Raw genomic sequence first — 20,366 nt, forward strand, 5'->3', positions numbered from 1 at the left:
AATTTTACGTGCGGAATGTAATTTCTTCACTTTCCGGTGTTATAGAAACGGGAAATTTGCCACGAGCATTGATTATGTCATAAATAGGAAAAGCTAATGGGTCCCAACTCGATTATTCAATTCTAGCGCAAAAGAATTAGCGTCCAAATTTTACGTGCGGAATGTAATTTTCTCACTTTCCGGTGTCATAGAAACGGGACATTTGGCACGAGCATTGATTATGTCATAAATAGGAAAAGCTAATGGGTCCCAACTCCTTTATTCAATTCTATGCGCAAAAGAATTAGCGTCCAAATTTTACGTGCGGAATGTAATTTCTTCACTTTCCGGTGTCATAGAAACGGGAAATTTGGCACGAGCATTGATTATGTCATAAATAGGAAAAGCTAATGGGTCCCAACTCCATTATTCAATTCTATGCGCAAAAGAATTAGTGTCCAAATTTTACGTGCGGAATGTAATTTTATCACTTTCCGGTGTCAAAGAAACGGGAAATTTGGCACGAGCATTGATTATGTCATAAATAGGAAAAGCTAATGGGTCCCAACTCCATTATTCAATTCTATGCGCAAAAGAATTAGCGTCCAAATTTTACGTACATAATCTAAATCTCTCACTTCCCAGTGTCGTAGAAACATGAAATTTGGCACAAGCATTGATTGTGTCATAAATATGAAAAGTTAATGGGTCCCAACTCGATTATTCAATTCTAAGCGCAAAAGAATTAGTGTCCAAATTTTATGTATGTAATCTAATTCTCTCACTTCCTGATGTCATTTTATAAAAAGGAAGCGTTGCATGGTTACCTCCACGTTGTGTTTTCTGGGTAACGCAGAGAACTATGCAAAATGGTGAACATTTCTTTTTCCTCAGTATCTCTAAAGTAACCACGACTTCATAAGATTTTCCATGTGAACACCAGATAAACACCAGTACCAAATTAACTCGGGCGAAGCCGGGTATATCAGCTAGTTACTACTATAAATATGCACTTAATTGATTACATTGCCTTACGCAGTTCCACTCACATTAGCATGTTGGAATTACGTAACATTCGAGTGCATAAAAGCATGCAGCATGTTCTATTCTGCTGCATTTATGCGTGCGTGAGAGCCCATTGTTCTCTATGGGCTTCGCAATGGCGCAGGAAATCTAAACAAAACATTCGACTGCGCATGACAGCGTGCGTGAGATACAAAGATGATTACTATTATAACTTTTATATCTATTAATATTACACCACCTTACTTTTTACTATCATTGCCGCTCCCCAACAGGAAATCCCCGGCTATAGACGGGCTCCATGGGGAGTGGTATAAAAAGAATGTGGAATTTTTGGCCCCTCGACTCCTAACACTGTATAACTCCATCCTGCGGGAGGGTACTCTACCAGTTACTATGGGCAAGGCCCTGATTGTCATAATCTCTAAGGCCCTTATGTCCACGGGCGTAATAGAATTGCATAATCCACGCCTGTCACCCGCACGTGTAATCTGCAGTTCAATCAGCCCATAGACAATCATTGGGCATCCGTAAGTAATTAAATACCTGCAGATGTCATTTTTCCTGATTAGCGGATCGCTCGTGAAGGAAAAAAATCGCAGCATTCTATATTTTTTGCGGGTCTTGTGTAGATGGCTTCCATTGAAGTCAGTGGAACACGTCTGATGCGTGGCACACCTGCAGCTGACACTGCGGATGTGCCGCTGATCCCGCGGGAAAGCAGGAGATTTAAAAAGAAAAAACTCCACTGCGCATGGCGGCGCGCCCGCCCACATCCGCAGTGGAGAAGATGGAGAAACCCGCACAGCCACGCAGAGGATCCGGACAAGGAAGGAACTCTCCTCTTGCCGCGGGTAGGGTGGGATTCTGCTGTGGGCTCCCGTCCACGAAATCCGACCTGCCAGTGGACATGAGGCCTTAAACTGGAAAGGACACTACAGACTGCGTCTGTTATCGCCCCATCTCACTCCTTATAATGTTAAAATCTTTGCAAAAATACTGGCGACGTGCACAAACTTAGTTCGTAGAGAGATCATACACACTGATCAGTCTAGCTTCATGCCTGGTGAAAGTACAGACATGAACCTAAGGCGACTTTTCAATCATCTGATGTATTGAGCACACTAACTGTAGGAAGCCAACCTTGATATTTATAGACCAGGCGAAGGCCTTCGACTCAGTAGAGTGGAAGTACTTGTGGGCAGTGATGCAATGGTTTGGATTGGGGCCAACCTTTATTAAATGGGTTGGGATCCTGTACAACTCCCTGGTGGCAATATTAAAACCAATATCCATGTTTCTGCCCAATTTTCCTTGGGTATGGGTATGAGACAGGGCTGCCCTCTGTCCCCTGTCTTGTTTGCCCTTGCTATAGAGCCTCTTTCGATCCAGGTCCGAACATCACCAACAGTAAAGGGATTTAAATTGAGTTACTATGAAGAGCGCATAGCACTATATGTGGATGACACTCTCCTCTTGCTCCAGGACCAGGAGTCTGCCTTCCCTGCTGAGTTGGACAACTCGGACAACTTATATAGGCATAAAGGTGTCAGAGGAGGTCTCTTTTTATGACCTTAATTTAGTCCCCCTGTTGGGTTAGGCTGAGGAGGTCCCCCGTCAGAGGGGGGGTAATGTTACCATGCAGGGCGGCGCAGGGTCCCGCGGTCGGCGTGCGCCGCTCTGGCGTCGGCTACGGCGTCCTGGAGCTCCGGGGTCGGGGCTCTCCTGGCAACGTGGGGCGGCCGGTGTGCGGCGGCGTGGGCGTGTCCGCCCATAGAGTGCCGCCCGCACTCCACCTTTCTTATGCAGCAGTGGGGGAATTGGCTCCTCCCACTCTCCGCCCCCAGGCGGAGTCTTGTAGTTATAAGGCTGGCAGTGACCTGAGCTCACTGCCAGTTATTGGTTCTGTCAGCCGCTAGTCAGTTCTGCCTGCAGCCTGTCTCAGTCAGTCCTAGTTGCTAGTCAGCATCCTTTCCAGTTTGCCTGTAGCTCAGTCTTTTCCTGTTTGGTCATTCCATCTGCCTTCTCTGTCGGCACTCTGTCCCCCGTCAGTTATTTTCATCTTTGCAGTCGCCAGGTCCCTAGGCAGGATAGGGACCGCTGTCCAGTTGTCCGCCTGGGGTTAGCCAGGGTCGAGGCAAGTAGGCAGGGACAGTGGGGTGCGGGAAGTTCAGGGCACCCCACCTGGCACTAGGGGGTCAGAGTGCCGTAACATAATAACTGGCCTTTAAAACTGTTTTCCATGGAAGCGATCAGCTCCCTCGCGAACCAGCTGCAAGCCCTGGTGCCGGTGATCCAGGATTTATCCACTCGCATGGTAGCCCAGGAGCAGCGGGGGTTGTCGCAGGGGCCGGACGCCTCAACCAGTCCAGAACCCAAGTGCCCTCTTCCCGAGGTGTTTGCTGGGGAGAGGAGCAAATTTTTTGTTTTCCAACAAGCTTGTCGCTTGTTTTTTCGGATGCGCCCCCGTTCTTCTGGGTCGGAGGTCCAGAGGGTCGGGCTTATAAAGTCCCTGCTGTGGGGCTTTTTCCATTCCCGAGGGTTCCCCCTGCCTGCAGTCGGTGGACTCCTTTTTTCAGGAACTCGGGGGTATCTTCGATGAACCGGACAGAGTGGGGTTGGCGGTTTCTCGGCTGCTTGCGTTGCATCAGGGGTCGCTTTGTGTGGAGGATTATTGCTCCAACTTCAGACGCTATGCGGGTGATACGGCATGGAACGATAGCGCTCTGAAAGACGTTTTCCTGCAGGGCCTCTCGGACGCGGTTAAAGACCTGTTGATTTCCCATCCCGTTCCCGGGTCCTTAAAGGAGGCTATGGAGCTAGCGGTGAAGGTAGATAGGAGGCTCAGGTCTAGGGAGCAAGATAGACAGGCCCGTAGAGTCAGGGAGGTCGTTTGTCCTGTTCCCTCTTCTTCCTTACCAGTCTCTGTTCCCGAGCCTATGGAGGTGGACCCGCTGGACCCCAAGGAGCGACGCCGGATTCGTTTGTCGCATCATCTCTGCCTCTACTGCAGGAAAGCTGGACATTGGGTGATAACCTGCCCCCTGAGGCTTCAGCGCTCACAGTTGGAACCTGCGGAAAACTCCAAGTCCTAGGCGATTGTAGGGAGGATCGCCTAGGACTTCAGGTACTTCCTAAACTTCTGGTACCTTGTCAGGTTAGATTCCGGAATTTTTCCCGCTCTGGACAGGCGTTTATTGATTCCGGAGCAGCCGCTAACCTGATAAGCATGTGTTTCGTTAGACCCCTGTTGGCTGAATTGGTGGCGCTGAAGACGCCAATTCATTTTACTAGTATTGATGCTACCCCTCTCTCCACGGGCCTGGTGCGGTGGAGGACCCCAGTGTTACAGTTCACGGTGGGGATTCTCCACTCGGAAGAACTATCGTTCCTGGTGATGGAGAAAATGTTGGTTGACATGGTGCTAGGGATGCCGTGGTTGGCGTTGCACAACCCCCAATTCAATTGGACCACCTGGGAGCTGACTCATTGGGGACAATCCTGCCATAGCCACCTTGTTCCCCTTCCTCTCTGTTCAGTAGATACCGCACTCATTCCGGAATACCTGTCTGACTTCCGGGATGTGTTTTCTAAAAGACTGTCAGAGACCTTGCCTCCCCACAGAGAGTGGGATTGTAGGATAGACCTTATTCCAAATAAGCCCATCCCTAAGGGAGCCATTTTTAACTTATCAGGGCGGGAGCACGAAGCTCTCAAGGTCTATATTACGGAGTCCCTGGCCAAACATCATATTAGGCCATCCCGTTCCCCTGCTGGGGCGGGTCTCTTCTTTGTCGAGAAGAAGGATGGGACATTGAGGCCTTGTGTAGATTATCGGGCCCTGAATCGGATCACAGTTAAGAACCAGTGCTCTCTGCCCCTGATTCCTGACCCCGTGAATCAGGTGGTGGGAGCCCACTGGTTTTCGAAACTAGATTTAAGAGGGGCTTATAATTTGATCCGTATCCGCGAGGGGGATGAGTGGAAGACAGTTTTCAATACCCCCTTGGGACACTTTGAATGTCTGGTGATGCCTTTTGGCCTGTGTAATGCCCCTGCGGTCTTTCAGGGGTTTATGAATGCAGTCTTTCACGACGTCTTAGGGGTGTTTTTAGTCATTTACCTCAACGACATCCTGGTATATTCTCCTGACTGGGACTCTCATGTGCAGCACCTTAGGTTGGTACTAACCCGGTTACGTGAGTACCAGTTGTTTGTCAAATTGGAGAAATGTCTGTTTGGCACTCAACGAGTGTCTTTTCTGGGGTACGTAATTTCTCCGACTTCCGTGCAAATGGAGTCGGATAAAGTGGCAGCTATCTCCCAGTGGGTCCGACCAGGTAATCTGAAAGCACTCCAACGGTTCTTAGGTTTTTGCGAATTTCTATCGCAAGTTCATCAGAAACTATTCAGTCATCGCTCAACCGTTGACCGATCTTACCAGGAAGGGGGCTGACTTGGTAAGATGGTCACCTGAGGCCCTGGAGGCGTTCGATCGTCTCAAAAGGACGTTCTCGGCCGCCGTTGTGCTCGTCCAGCCTGACCCACAACGCCCCTTTTTCGTGGAGGTTGATGCATCTGAGATGGGGGCTGGCTCTGTATTGTCTCAGGTGGTGAGCGGGAGGGCAGGCTACAGTCCATGTGCATTCTTCTCACGAAAGTTTAGTTCGGCAGAGCGTAATTATGATGTAGGTAGTCAAGAGCTGTTGGCAATCAAGTGGTCCTCAGAAGAGTGGCGTCACCATCTTGAGGGCGCTCGACATCCCGACACGGTGTACACCGATCATAAGAACTTGGTATATCTCGCCAACGCTAAACGACTCACGGCACGTCAGGCCAGGTGGGCTTGGTTCTTTTCTAGATTTAACCTCGTAGTGACGTATCTCCTGAGGGCTAAGAATGTCAAGGCTGATGCTCTCTCGCAGAGTTTTGGGGTGCCAGAATGTGAGTCGCTGCCTCCCGAAAATATCCTGGAACCTGGGGTTGTGGTTGCGGCTGTGAACTCTGGTCTCATTTCCTGCCTTCAGAGTGCTCAGCAGGACGCTGCACCGGGGGTGCCAGAGGGCAGATGGTTTGTGCCAGAATCTTTACGCCTCACGGTTATTGAAGAGTCCCACTCGTCAGTTTTCGCGGGTCATCCGGGAGTGCAAGGGACTCTGGATCTTTGCTCCAGGCTCTACTGGTGGCCTGGTATGTCTCGTCAGATACGTGACTTCGTAAGGGGGTGCTCTATTTGCGCTCGCGGCAAGAATCACCGGCGGCGTCCGGAGGGTCCTCTGAGACCGTTGCCTGTGCCGTTGCGCCCCTGGTCGCACCTTTCGGTAGATTTTGATACTGACTTGCCAGAGTCACAAGGGTTCACCTCCGTTCTGGTGGTGGTGGTGGACCGTTTCTCTAAGATGGCCCATTTTCTGGCGTTAGAGAAACTCCCTTCGGCGATTGAATTTGCCCAGGTCTTCGTTAAAGAAATTGTTTGCCTCCATGGAGTTCCTGAGAACATTGTGTCCGATCGCGGGGTTCAGTTCGTGGCGCAGTTTTGGTGGGCCTTCTGTAGAAATCTTGGGACTTCGCTTTCATTCTCTTCAGCATTCCACCCGCAGACTAATGGTCAAACTGAGCGGAAGAACCAGGATTTGGTGCAATACTTAAGGCTGTTTGCAAGCGAGCAGGCTCATCGGTGGGTTGAATTTCTGCCGTTGGCTGAGTTTGCGCTGAACAACCGTACCAGTTCTTCCACTGGGGTTTCTCCGTTTTTGTGCGCTTATGGCCAGCATCCCCGTTTCCTGACTTCTCTTCCTACCCCGTCTGCCCATCCTGCAGCTGATGTCGCCACTGATATGCTGCAGGGGGTATGGAAGGAAGTGCAAAAGAATCTAGAGGTAATGGGGTCTCGCATGCAGCTGCGCAGTGGCAGAAGCCTCTCAGTTTCTGAACTTTACAGGGTGGGTCAGAAGGTGTATCTGTCCTCCAGGAACCTAAGATTGAAGGTCCCGTCCTTAAAGCTTGCGCCGTGTTTTGTAGGGCCTTTTACCATTACGCGTGTAATCAACCCGCTCGCTTACAAACTTGAGTTGCCAGCGACGTGGAAAGTGCATAGGGTGTTCCACAAGTCCTTGTTGAAACCCTTTGTCCCTTCGGTGAGGCCCACCTCCGGTCCTCCACATCCCACCCTGGTCCAGGGCGAGGTCGAGTATGAGGTGCAGGAAATCCTGGATTCTCGTCTACGGCGGGGGACCTTGCAGTATCTGGTGGCTTGGAAGGGTTTTGGTCCTGAAGACCATTCCTGGGTGGCTGCACGGGAAGTTCATGCTCCCATGTTGGTACGGCGTTTTCACCGTCGTTTTCCGGATAAGCCTGGTCGGGTTTTTGGGGGCCCGGAGGTCCCCCGTCAGAGGGGGGGTAATGTTACCATGCAGGGCGGCGCAGGGTCCCGCGGTCGGCGCGCGCCGCTCCGGCGTCGGCTCCGGTGTCCTGGAGCTCCGGGGTCGGGGCTCTCCCGGCAACGTGGGGCGGCCAGTGTGCGGCGGCGTGGGCGTGTCTGCCTGTAGGGTGCCGCCCGCACTCCTCCACCTTTCTTATGCAGCAGTGGGGGAGTTGGCTCCTCCCACTCTCCGCCCCCAGGCGGAGTCTTGTAGTTATAAGGCTGGCAGTGACCTGAGCTCACTGCTAGTTATTTGTTCTTGTTAGCCGCTAGTCAGTTCTGTCTGCAGCTAGTCTCAGTCAGTCCCTAGTTGCTAGTCAGCATCCTTTCCAGTTTGCCTGTAGCTCAGTCTTTTCCTGTTTGGTCATTCCATCTGCCTTCTCTGTCGGCACTCTGTCCCCCGTCCATTATTTTCATCTTTGCAGTCGCCAGGTCCCTAGACAACGTCCAGTTGTCCACCTGGGGTTAGCCAGGGTCGAGGCAAGTAGGCAGGGACAGTGGGGTGCGGGAAGTTCAGGGCACCCCACCTGGCGCTCGGGGGTCAGAGTGCCGTAACACTGGCGGTGCTCTGGGCCTCTCCCCCGCTTACTCTAGTAGGCAGAATCAATCTGCTAAAAATGAAACAACTGCCAAAATTGTTGTACGTCTTGCATAATTCCCCTACCCTAATTTCAAATTTTTTTTTACCATGCTTGGCTGGATTGTGCTATGTATTTTGTAGAGACTTCGGGGCGTAAATGTCCTCTCCGACAAAGTCAGTGAGGGTGTCTTCTGCACTTTCATTCAGCTGCAGATAACCCATGACCTTCCTGAGCATTTCTATTTTAGATACTACGAGCTACGGGATGTAATCAGGGCTCAATTTGTGGGCCAATCCATACCACTGTCTCTGACACGGTTGGAAGGCTTGGCTGTGCAACCAAGGCTGGAAGAGCATATATACGAAGGGGGCTGATAGTGGTAATCTGTAGAATATTGTTTCCCCCATTGATCAGCCCTTAGAACAGAAAAAAAATCTCTGTGATCCCAAGTGGAGATCAGACTGGATCAGCATTCATAACAAGAATTCTGTACATTTTCATGAGTGTTGATGTAATTTTTTCTTATCCTAAGAATTCAGCAAAGTGTTGTTTTTTTTAAAGCCATAAACGAACAGTTCCAGCGGTTACCAGCTCCTACACAGACCATTCCACTGACTCACAGATCTTATGGTAAAGAAGTCTTGTCACCTCTGAAAATTGAAGATTTTTTTTCTCCAGACAGGGAGAGCACCTCACTAGTTTTTTGAGTGTGTTTTACATGGAATAGCTTTTCACCATATCTTTTTGTACAGGCCATTTATATACATATAGAAGTTAATCATGTCCTCACTAAGCATCTACTCATAACTAAGATCCTCCATGCACCTTATCAGCTTCGTTGTTCTGCTTTGTATTTTATCTACCTCTAGGGCATCCTTTCTATGAACTAGTACCCAGAAGTAAAATGCATGTTCCAAGTAAGGTGACACTAATACTTTGTAAAATGATAATATTATGTCACTGTCCTGCGAGTCCGTGCCTCTTTTAGTCAATGATAATACCCTGCTGGCCTTAGAAGCATCTCATAGACTAAATAACATCATGAAATATCAATGATCTACGAGTACACCCAGATCCTCCTCCACAAGTGACTGCCAGATTTACTTCCTCCAGGTCCTAGAAGGAGTAAAACTGGTAGAATGACTAGTAGAAAAGGGTCTGGATGTACTTAAAATTTACTAAAAATCTACATACATAATATGTCTTCGAATCTAGGAGATATGGTATATGTAGATTATTTACATTTATACACATTGAACCTCATTTGCCATGCAGATGCCTAAACACTCCGTGTGTTCAAGTCAGTTTGCAATTTATGAAGCCCTTCAATAGACTGCACTACTTATACTGCACTGCTTAGTATAATATGCAGAAATAGAAATAGTGCTGTTAGTTGCTGCAATTCCTGAAAGCGATGACCTGCATTATCACCCAGCTTGACAATTTTGTTTGGAAGCACAAAAAACTGGAGTGTCTTTCCTTTTCTGGGAACTCTTTCTACTCCTCTAAGCTACCTACATGCCTGCTCCTCTTAACTCCTAATTATACTAATTATCACTGATGCTTGCATTGGTTTAGATATTACTCATGCAAGTCCTTTTTTATTCTGAACCTTAACTATAAATATATAAAAAATTCTCCTTGATTTGGGTTTTGGTGTATTCAAGGTTCATGAAAAAGCTATGCTATGCAATCTAGTAATTTAAGTGAAGTCCTATAGGGGCTGTCTGACTTATATTTTGGTAAAACTTTGATCCCTCCTTCTTCCAAAAACTATATTTTAGCAATATATATCAACCAGCGGACCAAAGCAGTAGCATGGCGGCAGAGAGGCAAGTACTGTTGTTTTTCTCCTTAATATATAAATTAAATAAAATAAATCTTGTTATTTGTATAGCGCCAACTTATTCCGCAGCGCTTTCAGGTAATTCTCATTAAACTCATTTTACCGACTTCGGAAGGATGGAAGGCTGAGTCGACCTTGAGACGGCTACCTGAACTTGAACTTGCAACTTGATTGAACTTGCAACCTTCAGGTTGTGAGCGTGAGCTTACACTCTGCGCCACATGAGGCTCTTCTATAATTAATCACCCACTGCCACCAGTGTTTTTATTAATAGGTAAACCCCTTTAACTAGTTGGATTATTGTATGAATAAAGCCGTACCAGGACCTTAACAAGCAATTAACTAATTGCTTAACAAGCAAGTTCCTGAGCATCTTATTGTTACCAATAAAATACCAAGTTATTCAATTTCATCCAGCCACTTTCACAGCATATGGGCATACTTCATCTGGAAATAGGTTATGCAGAATAGTGTTACCGTTAACACTTTTGTGATATAAAGTAAATTTTAGTGCATTGTTGCAGTTAGCAATGACATCTATGATCAGCTACTACTCCCTGGTGCAATTTCACGCAGAGTTTTTGAAGCTCCACTGAGTTTTATGTCTGTGGCACAGCGGAGAGTCTACAGGTAAAGTAATGTTGTTAACTATATGTTATAGCTCCACACAGAGTACCTAGAGTAGCGGGCAGCAAATCCAAATCCAATAAAGCCATTGAAATCAAAGGGTTAATCCTGCATAATTATGTACTGTGTTCAGAGCTCTCTCTAGACTAATTAAGGACGTCTGGCTCAATATGCTCCGTTAGGCTCCCTCTATACTTTTTGCATTAGTGCATCCCTCTCTGTGGACAAGAGCATAAGCTAGTAGGATCATTACTACTCCAGAGTGTACAACTAAAACTATGGAGATGGTATGCTTTTAAGTTTGGGAATAAATAAGAAAAGATGATTCCATTTTTGAATAAAAAAATATTATCCTAATTTGATGTTATGATAAAAGTACATTCTGCTGATTGCTGTGTGAAATCTGCAAATAGAACATGTGAAAAGGTGACGGGTGGTGATGTAGGACCATGATGTAGCTCACGTTTAGTGAAGAGTTTATGTTGCCGCCAAAAGTAAGTCCACAATGGACCTAATTTCTGCAGCGGAAAATCCACAACACATTAATGCTGGAAATCAGATCCCAATGTAGATGTGCCCTCCGTGCCAATGAAGAGAAGCTTGCAAGGTCTACTCTCTGCTGAAAATAAGCATGTATTAGGGGGTCCTACATCACCACCCATGTCACCCATGTCCACAACAAATCCACAGTCTTTATGCCCTGTGTGGATATACCCTAAATGAGTTTTTCTAGTTGTAGGGACTGTTCATGATTGTGACTGACACCTATGGTTGGGTCACTGGTACGAGGTACCCATGACTGGCACTGGTATGGATAAACTGTCTCATAATCAGCCAGGACACACACATACATGTTAGTGTATACCGCTGGATTTCTGGTCTGTGTCCCCTCTCTATATACTTGGACATGAACAAGAACTGATCGTACAGAAAGATTATATATATGGATGGATATAAATTGACAACTGGTGTTCTCATTCTCTTTGGTATGTCTCTTCATACTTTGACGCTATCGGCACTGATTAGAGAGAATCACAGAGGTGAGGGAAAACACAAAGCCCTGAAGATATGCAGTCTTATGGCCCTTGTATTTTTGGCTTTTTCTGTGATTAGAGAGAATGTGGAGGGGCGTGCCCCATTGACAGAAGGAACAATAACTGTTCTCAATTTGTTAATTTCAAGAAGTAATAACCGTAATGGCAAAATGTAGATTAACAAAAAACCTGTTGCCGCATTATTTCTTTTTCAGTGCAAGTATTTACTAAATCAGATCCGGCACCTCAAATGTGTGCAACAATTGTTCCCGGCTTTACTAAGGAGACACTATGGTTTGTACATGTGCAACATGTCCATGCTAATCGTGTTGGTTACATAGACCAAAATATGGGCCTGCAAAACTATCACCACGTTCATAGATGGTATGAGGTTTTTATGCTTTAATGCAGTGTTTTTCTTTCTCCAAACAGAGTGCTTCTCATTGAAGCCAAAAAGCTCTATTTTGGTCTCATCTGTCCACAAAACATTGTTCGAATAGCTTTTTGGCATGTCCGGGTGATCTTAGGCAAATTGCAGATGGGCAACAATGTTAATTTATGAGAGCAGCAGCTATCTCCTTGCAATCCTACTATGCACACCAAGTTCAGTGTCCTGATGGCGTACTGATGAGCATGAACATTAGCTACTGTGAGATAGTTGTTTAGAAGTTACATTAGACTCCCTTGTGACTTTGTGGATTATTACATGCCTTGCTATTGGAATGACCTTTGTTGGTTGACCATTCCTAGATAAGGTAATAATGGTCTTGAATTTCATCCGTTTAAACACAATCTGTCTGACTGGATTGGTGGAACCCAAACTCTTTAGAGATGGTTTTGTAACCTTTTCCAGCCTGATGGACAGCAACAATTCTTCTGAAGTCGTCAGAAATCTTCTTTGTTTGTGCTATGATGCCTTTCCACAAACGTGCTATGAAGACCAGACTTTGATAGATCCCTGTTCTTTACATAAAACCGGTCGCCCCTTCACACCTGATTGTTATCCCAGTGATTGAAAACACCTGACTCTAATTTCACCTTCTAATTATCTGCTAATCCTAAAAGTTCACATTCTTTTTTTACTCACAAGTCTAATATTTTTGACTTATTTGTTTAATTTGGTTCCTCTTTATCTACTTTTCAGACTTTTGTGAAAATCTGATATAGTGTTAATGGAAATATAGGCAGAAATATGGAAAATTCTGAAGCATTCACAAATTTTCAAACAGCATTGTATATTTAAACACACATTAGAAGTAGTTTCTCATCATAAACACTGTACCTATACTGATGGGATACCATGAATAGAAACTGGTAGAGATTCGATAAGTGGGTCTCTGGTGTTTTTGTTTTGGTAAGCAGCTTATGCAACCAATGCACTTAACACTTAAAGGAGTTTTCTGGGAAAAATACTATTGATGGATAGGTCAATAATAGTTGATCAGCTTGGGTCCCCCGACTGATTAGCTGATTGTGCGCCCGTTAACAGCGCCACAAGTACACCAGGGTCGGAGCGGAATCTGCTGCTCTGTCCCCTGTGTAGTGGCCAACACTTGTAATTGCAAGCACAGCTTTCATTAAATTCAATGGGAGCCATGCCTGCAGTTAAAAGCGCTGGCCAGTACATATGGGTCGGAGAAGCGGCTTCTCTCCCACCCTGGTGTATTTGCGGGCACACATTCAACTGATCGGCCAGATACAGATGAGCTTATTCTGGTCCCATTTAAGCGTCCGTAATATGGATAAGTGTCCCAACCTGAACGCTGATCACCTGACCTGAACCGTGAACAGATCGGGATCTATGATGCTCAGAGTTTGGGTCAGGAGACCTGCAGTGAGGCCGGAACACTCATTTGTATTACAGACTTATAAAGGCGGCCAGAATGCGCTTGTCTATCACTGGCCCTAGGGAAAGTGTATGTTGGTGGTAGTGACAGTATTTCTGGGATGTGTTGTTCTGCCTGTACAGACTTAATAGGAAGTCTACAATATAGCTGTTCAGGATAACCCCTAATTTTTTTCAGCTGCCGTGCGAGAGTCTTTGAAATCTGTTCGGTTTGGCAGAGTACTGATCATTAATCATACTGAAATGGGCTGGTCTGATCCTGGTAACATTCATTAAGTAGCTCTGATGTTCTCCAAGATATGTCATTTTTTTGCAAATAAATGTTGATCAGCATTGGCCTATTGCATTAACGTATGCACTGCTACCTCTTTGTTAATATTAATGATACATTTGGACAGTGAGAGCGTAAATCCTGATCATCTGGTTTCACTTCCCAAGTCTCCCACTGTCCAACCACCATACATATTTATCTCAATACATTTCCACGCTCTGCTGCTCCTTTTGATGCATGGCCCACACCAGGCTTGACAGAGCACTTATGCCCCAAGAAGACAGTTCTGTACTCCTACGCACATTTGACACATGGTTATGCTAAATACTGAAATAGCATGAGGCTCATGTCATTAGCAGTAATTAACTTAATGAAAGCCACCTGGCTTTAAAAAAAATAATTAATTGGTTGTAAATAATAAACTTAGACATAATTTATAGGTTCCGCTATTTGGTTGAGCATACAGTCCCAACAGGAGTAGTTTTAAAAATACTCCTGAAAATCACAGTACAGTCAGAAAACCTTGGATGCCTGGACCCCTTTGTGGACTCCTGCTGCCACAGCCTTATTGCCCTCACATTATTACCTGAAAGCTGCAATTTTATGCAGCACAAATGCATGTTGGTGATTTATGAATACCCGCTGTGGGCTTCCGTAACGTGCATGCCTTACCTGAATTGTTACATACTAATACACGCTATTCATCAGGGGGTCAGAGGATCTGGTGCGACCATCTTTGTCTCTCCAGGCCCGGAGAGTCACTTGAAGGATGCATTGAAGTCTGGACAAAATCAGCATGCGAACCATGAGCATTCGCTGTGCGATCTTATGGGCTTTTCATCTTTACCACCCCTTTTTAAATTAAATAATTCCATATTTTTCTTATGAGAACCAAACCGTAATTGTGTATGCCATCACTGAGTAAATTATCATTTGTCTGGCTTAGGAAACTCGTGTATGATCCGATGATCCTCATCTTTTAACAAAAAGAGCCAAATGTTCAGGAGAACCCTTTGTACTGTCGTGGATTTCCTTTTGCGTCCACGGTCTATCTATTTGGAATGTTTACACCCCTCCAGATTGGAAGTTGGGAGACCGTGCGCACAGTCTGAAGGAATCCCACTGACACAAGTTCAGCATATGAAGACTTCTTTATTTGTGGGCATGTGTAGCCTCTTTTATAAAGTTTAACATATCTGCCCTTTTGGGGCAGGCCAAAGGTTACATAGATACAACGTATTATCTGATTATTGGATAAGCGTCTTCCTTCATCCGGTCATCTGTTATTGCCCGTCACGTGGTAGCAGTCTGGAGAGGGCAGGGAGAGACGAATGGGCTGTCTCACACCCCACGTGTAGACCGGCCGATATGATTGGAGGTTACAGCTTGAATTAGTAATTGCCTAAATCTCCCATGTTATTTGCATAAGTTTCCAGTAAAATTGCTTGGGTTATTATTGCGGTATCTAAAAGCGGTACTGCTTCAAGCTGCGGTTATCTATGTCTGATTTTACTACTTCTAAAGTTACAAAACACACAGAGAAAATATAGCGTGTTTTTGCTAAATACTAGCTTGTCAGCAGAGTTTAGAGAATAGAAGTTTCATTAAAGGAAGTAGATATATTGGATACATGAAAGAATACATATCTATATTTGTATCAAAACAACCAGCAATAGAAAAGTACTGTCATTTAGTATACAGAATGCTAAACATATAAAAACAGGTCCATTGTCCACTACACAGGTCCACAATCCAAAATATAGATATATTGGGTTTCCACTACAGTACCAGTGATTTACACGGACCAACCATTGATTTCAATGGGAGCTGTGTAATGCTTAATTTCTCATGTGGTGGCTCCAGAGGGAAAGTGAAACTTTTCTGCTGGGTTCCCTCACAAATTACTGTTGACCTCCGGGGGTTGGAGCAGCAGAACAACCTGTGATCAACTTATTTTTTAAGGATCCATTTAACAAAAAGAGGATGCTCTGATGGTGTGTAATCTGTTGCAAATTTTCAATACAGCACAGTGCTAGTAAATAAGATTTTCTAAAACCTCATTCACATATCGCAGAATTTTTGGTTGCAGATTTAAGAGCAAGTTGAGGATTTTGATATTAACAGCATGCTCTACGTGTTGTGGATTTTGCAGTGCTATGAGCCAACTTCACCTGTAAAAATTAATGACCATTAAAGAGGTTGTCCCGCGAAAGCAAGTGGGGTTATACACTTCTGTATGGCCATATTAATGCACCTTGTAATATACATCGTGCATTAAATATGAGCCAAAGAAGTTATATACTCACCTTCCCTGCGCTGCGTCCCCGTCTCCATTGTGCCGTCTAATTTCAGCGTCTAATCGCCCGATTAGACGCACTTGCGCAGAAGGGTCTTCACCCTGCTGGTCAGTCCGGGCACGAGCGGCACTCTGGCTCCGCCCCCTTCTACGCATCACCGCGTAGCTCCGCCCCGCCAATCAGGAGGCTGGAATCGGCAATGGACCGCACAGAGCCCACGGTGCACCATGGGAGAAGACCCGCGGTGCATCGTGGGTGAAGATCCCGGCGGCCATCTTGGAGGAAAAGAAGGAAGAAGTTGCAGAGAGGGGATTCGGGTAAGTAAAATTTAAAATTTTATTTCAACACATCCCTTGGGTTTGTCCTGCGCTGAACGGGGAGCCTATGCAAAAAAAAACCCGTTTAGGCATGGGACAACCCCTTTAAGTGTTAAATAAAATAGAAAATATGTAAGGAATATTAAAGGGAATCTGACACCATCTTTTTGCACCATAAGGTAGTGACAGTCACACTGATTACAGTGATATGACTGCTGTGTGAATCTGTGCAGTAGTTTGGGAGAAACTTCTATTTTTTTCATAGCAGCCAGACACAGAACTAGTCCTGCATATTCATGAGCTGCAGCCTAGCCATACCCACCACACCCTCCAGCCAATGATTTGCAGCCCTCACTATGCTCAGTAATAGGCAGACAGCTGTCAGTCAATGACTGGAGTGTGGGGTGGGTGTGGCTAACCTGCAGCTCATGAATATCCAGGACTACTTCAGGTAGTCCTCCATGTATGTGCTGCTAATGGTAAAATGCTAGTTTCTCCAAAACTACTGCACAAATCCACACAGCAGACATATCACTGTAATCAGTATGACCGTCACTACCTTAAGGTGCTCTCAGAGAGAGGTGTACAATTATGGTGACAGATTCCCTTTAATAATTGTATTATGTGTTGCAAATATAACAAAGTAAATGTTTTTTTCTTGTATCACTGCTTACTTTTATTTTAAAGCTTTTAAAGTTTAGATTGTTTTGCTTTCAGGATCTTTCGATAAAAGTTTTACTTTAGCTTTTGTATTACCAGTGAATGTCCGATGTGAACGGACTGCATTAAAGCATGTTCTTCTAGACCCCATAGATTAGCCCTAATTGATCATCCCAGAGACAATACAGTAACTTTATATGATACCCACAATACAACTACTGAAGAGTTCCTGCTCCATTTATCCTTGTCCTACTACGCAGTACGTATTCTCTCCATCTGACCACAGAGAAGATCCCAGAGGGCTTAATATTCTTCCTGGGAATTTTACAAACTGAAGAAGTGTTCCTTTGATGTGGTCTAAGTGGTAAATTCTGTTTTTTTTTTCTTCTCCTTTTTTCTACGTGCGTGGAGGAATAAAACTTGCGGAACAAGATAATTAATCCTCTATAACACAGCTCCAGTGTTTTGTTTGCAGATGGAATTGCCTCTAGAAAGAAAATAAGTGAAAGACGAGAGAAAAGCTAAATATGCTAATGATGCTCTGCGTTCTGCCATACAGTAAAAGCAGATTTATTGGAAATGTAATTTGTGCAAGTTGTGTCCAGTAGGAAAATATATCAGAAGTAATGAATTGCGTTTTAAAGATGGGGTGAGGGGTAGATCTCCACAGAGGACAATTGAGCCGAAGCAGTAACAGTCGTTCTTATCGATCAGCATGAGAAGTTGGAGGCTGCACAAAGTGTCCCACGTCTGCCCGGTAACACATTAGGTGCCGGAGCGCGTTAGCTCAGCCTTCCACAGACATCATGGACTCTCTTCAGGACTACCAGAAGAGTTAACCAGGCATTAGTTCGAAAAGAGAGTGAGAAATGAGATACAGGTTGAGAGGAAATCCCTGTTGGAGGAGCCGCTTCACTGCCAGGTGCTTGACATAAAGTTCAGCACTGGATGGATGAAGCCTTAGAAATGACCGAGTGGAAGGGAAAGAAGCCCTCCTGCTGGGAAAGTTTCTATTTTCAAAGCCCCATCGGTTTCAGTGGGAATGTTAGAGTCCCATATGTTGCTACTGACATTGAGTTAAAGCCCCCCTCCATCTCTCCCTCCTAAGCTACCCTTTAATAAGACACAGCTACCAAAGAGGTTTCCCTCACTGCTCACAAAATGAATTTCAATATGTTGCCAATGAGCTAAGCGGCATGCTCCCAACTGCTAATGGATCTGAATTTCCATCCATTATTAATAGGAAGTGTACTCTGTTTTCTTTTTAGCCCCCCTCCATCCCTCCTGCTCCTTGTGTTTTACCAGCAGGACATGCCACTAATACAGCTTTGTGGGCCGGGGAAGTGAAAAAGGATCCTGCCAAAACATGAGCCTGCTGTATCTGCCGCTCGCTCCTCACCATACCCTTGCCTTTCTTACTTCATGTCTTCTAAGTTTCCTGCTCCTTCGTTCTCCATCCCCTTCTCCCCTGTTCCTTGACCTAGCTTTTGTCTGAGGTGTCCGTCTGGAACAAGTTTTGCGCACTTGTTTTCGTGTTCTCTTAGATTACAGGGCAGCGGGGCCTACCTTTGAAACTGACTAGCCTTTTGTCTCCCCCCATGCACTCCAGTAATTAACTTTGTCCATCTTTTATTTTGTTCCAGTCAATCGCAGTCCACTCTGCTGAGCATCTTCTCCCAGGAGTACCAGGTTAGAAGTTTCCTCTTTTGTGAAGCTTGACAGGTGCTTAATTGAATGATGAATGTCCCTTTATTTCTTTGTAATTGAACTGCCAGCCTGGTGATTGGTTTGGAAGATGTAAACCCCTCCACCTCCTTTCCCCTCCGCACTACCCCCTCCCCTTATCAAGCGTTGCCTGATCCTGAGTGGATGGCTGCCAAGCTTTACCCATCCATCTGTCTAATAACATCTATCCTTTGCTTATTTGGTGGACCCGTAATAAATTATGCTAAACCATTATTATTCTGACAATAATAATTTCCCTGCGTTGCACGGTTCTGTGTGCTAAATGTTTGCTGACTTGCACTGTCAGGGCTACTTTCCCTCGCTGACAGAGATTATGATAAACGACCCTCTCTTGGACTGGCAGAAGGCAAGAGAGGCAGAAAATGGAGTCATTTATCATCCTGTGACGGGTGTCACTCATATGGCAGCTCTCCAAGGAACCGTCACTGTTTTCCTTCCCTTTTTTTCCCACTCTGTGTGTTTCTGTGTCTGTGTGTGCGCATATATATATATATATATATATATATATATATATATTATATGGATATACAATCTATAATATCCATGTGTTTGTGGGTGTGTGTATATATATATATATATAGATGGTGTGTGTATGTATTGTATGTATTATATATATATATACACATTGCAACTGAGTGTGAGTATTTGCAGTATATTCGTATTTTTGTAAGTGTATGTATTTTCAAATAAAAACACTTCAAAAGGAAAAAGTCAAATACTATGGCAGTTGACGTGGGAATTTTATGTCATTGGGGAAATGTAGAAATGGTCTTGTTTAGCCTGACCACTCTCTCCCTGAGGCTGCCTTTAAAAAAAAAGCTATTGTAATTCTGTTTGTTTGCAACCCAGTGTGGGTGCATCTCAGGGTTTAAAGACAGAAGCTGCGCTTCAAGAAACTGAGATTAACTTACTGTACTAAACTGCACATGGCTATTTCACAGAATTTTCCATTGTGTTGAATTAACTTTTGATTCCTTTTGAAATTGCTCTATTGGAAGAAAAGAAACCCAAAACATCAAATAAAAAGGTGAAACTAAGAATTTTTCTGATTAAATTTTTTAAAATCATTTTGACTATAAAAAAAAAAAATTGGAGTTAATCGCCAGATTCTCAGTCTTGTAAAAAAAAAAAAAGTTGGGGCTGCTTTGTTCAGGAAGCGGTAAATTATTTGTACTAGTCTTCTATACATACTAAAGACATGTACTGTGGAGGATGACCTTCAAAGAGTACCGCTAGAATCAGCAAATGACCCCTTCCCAACCCCTGTTTAATATCTCATGTTTATTATAGCGATGCTTAATAGTAACATTGGTTGAAAAATTCCAAAGTCTATCAGGTTCAGCTTATTATCCAGCAGTTTTGATCCAAGAAGTAGTTGCCAATTGCCTCAAATCCTTCCTGATTCCAAATCTGGCAACCGGAGTAAATCCAAAGCCTTTCCAGAAACGCATCCAGAACCTTTTTAAAGAGCTGCTCCAGTGCAATTTTTGTTCATTCATTATGCAACTAGCCCGTCAGTATATATAAATCAGCTAGTATTACCGTGTGCAGTTACTCCTTCTATCTGAAACTCCTGGAGTCCTTCTCCTCAGGTGGTCATGTGATCTCATTTTAACTAGCTGAGATTTACTTGGCTTTATGTTCCTCTCAAATTAATCAGTTTTTTTTCAGACAGCATAATATCTGTGTGATGGACCCTAGCACGCAAGCTCTTAAGA

At 44.8% G+C, this 20,366-nt stretch overlaps 1 protein-coding gene across 3 annotated transcripts in view; it reads left to right on the forward strand.

Annotated features, from left to right (window-relative positions):
* The window catches only part of CDIN1 (CDAN1 interacting nuclease 1), a 318,129-nt gene that overhangs the window by 63,683 nt on the left and 234,080 nt on the right, over window positions 1–20,366 (forward strand). For 2 of the 3 annotated variants that reach the window (XM_066605852.1, XM_066605854.1), the window contains exon 3: window positions 18,546–18,591. The exons of the other annotated variant lie outside the window; for it this stretch is intronic. In XM_066605852.1, the coding sequence (XP_066461949.1) occupies window positions 18,546–18,591 (46 nt within the window). The remainder of the gene's footprint in view (window positions 1–18,545; window positions 18,592–20,366) is intronic. 3 annotated transcript variants of the gene reach the window in all.

This window comes from Eleutherodactylus coqui, chromosome 6, assembly GCF_035609145.1.
Source record: "Eleutherodactylus coqui strain aEleCoq1 chromosome 6, aEleCoq1.hap1, whole genome shotgun sequence".
Classification (NCBI taxonomy): Eukaryota; Metazoa; Chordata; class Amphibia; order Anura; family Eleutherodactylidae; genus Eleutherodactylus; species Eleutherodactylus coqui.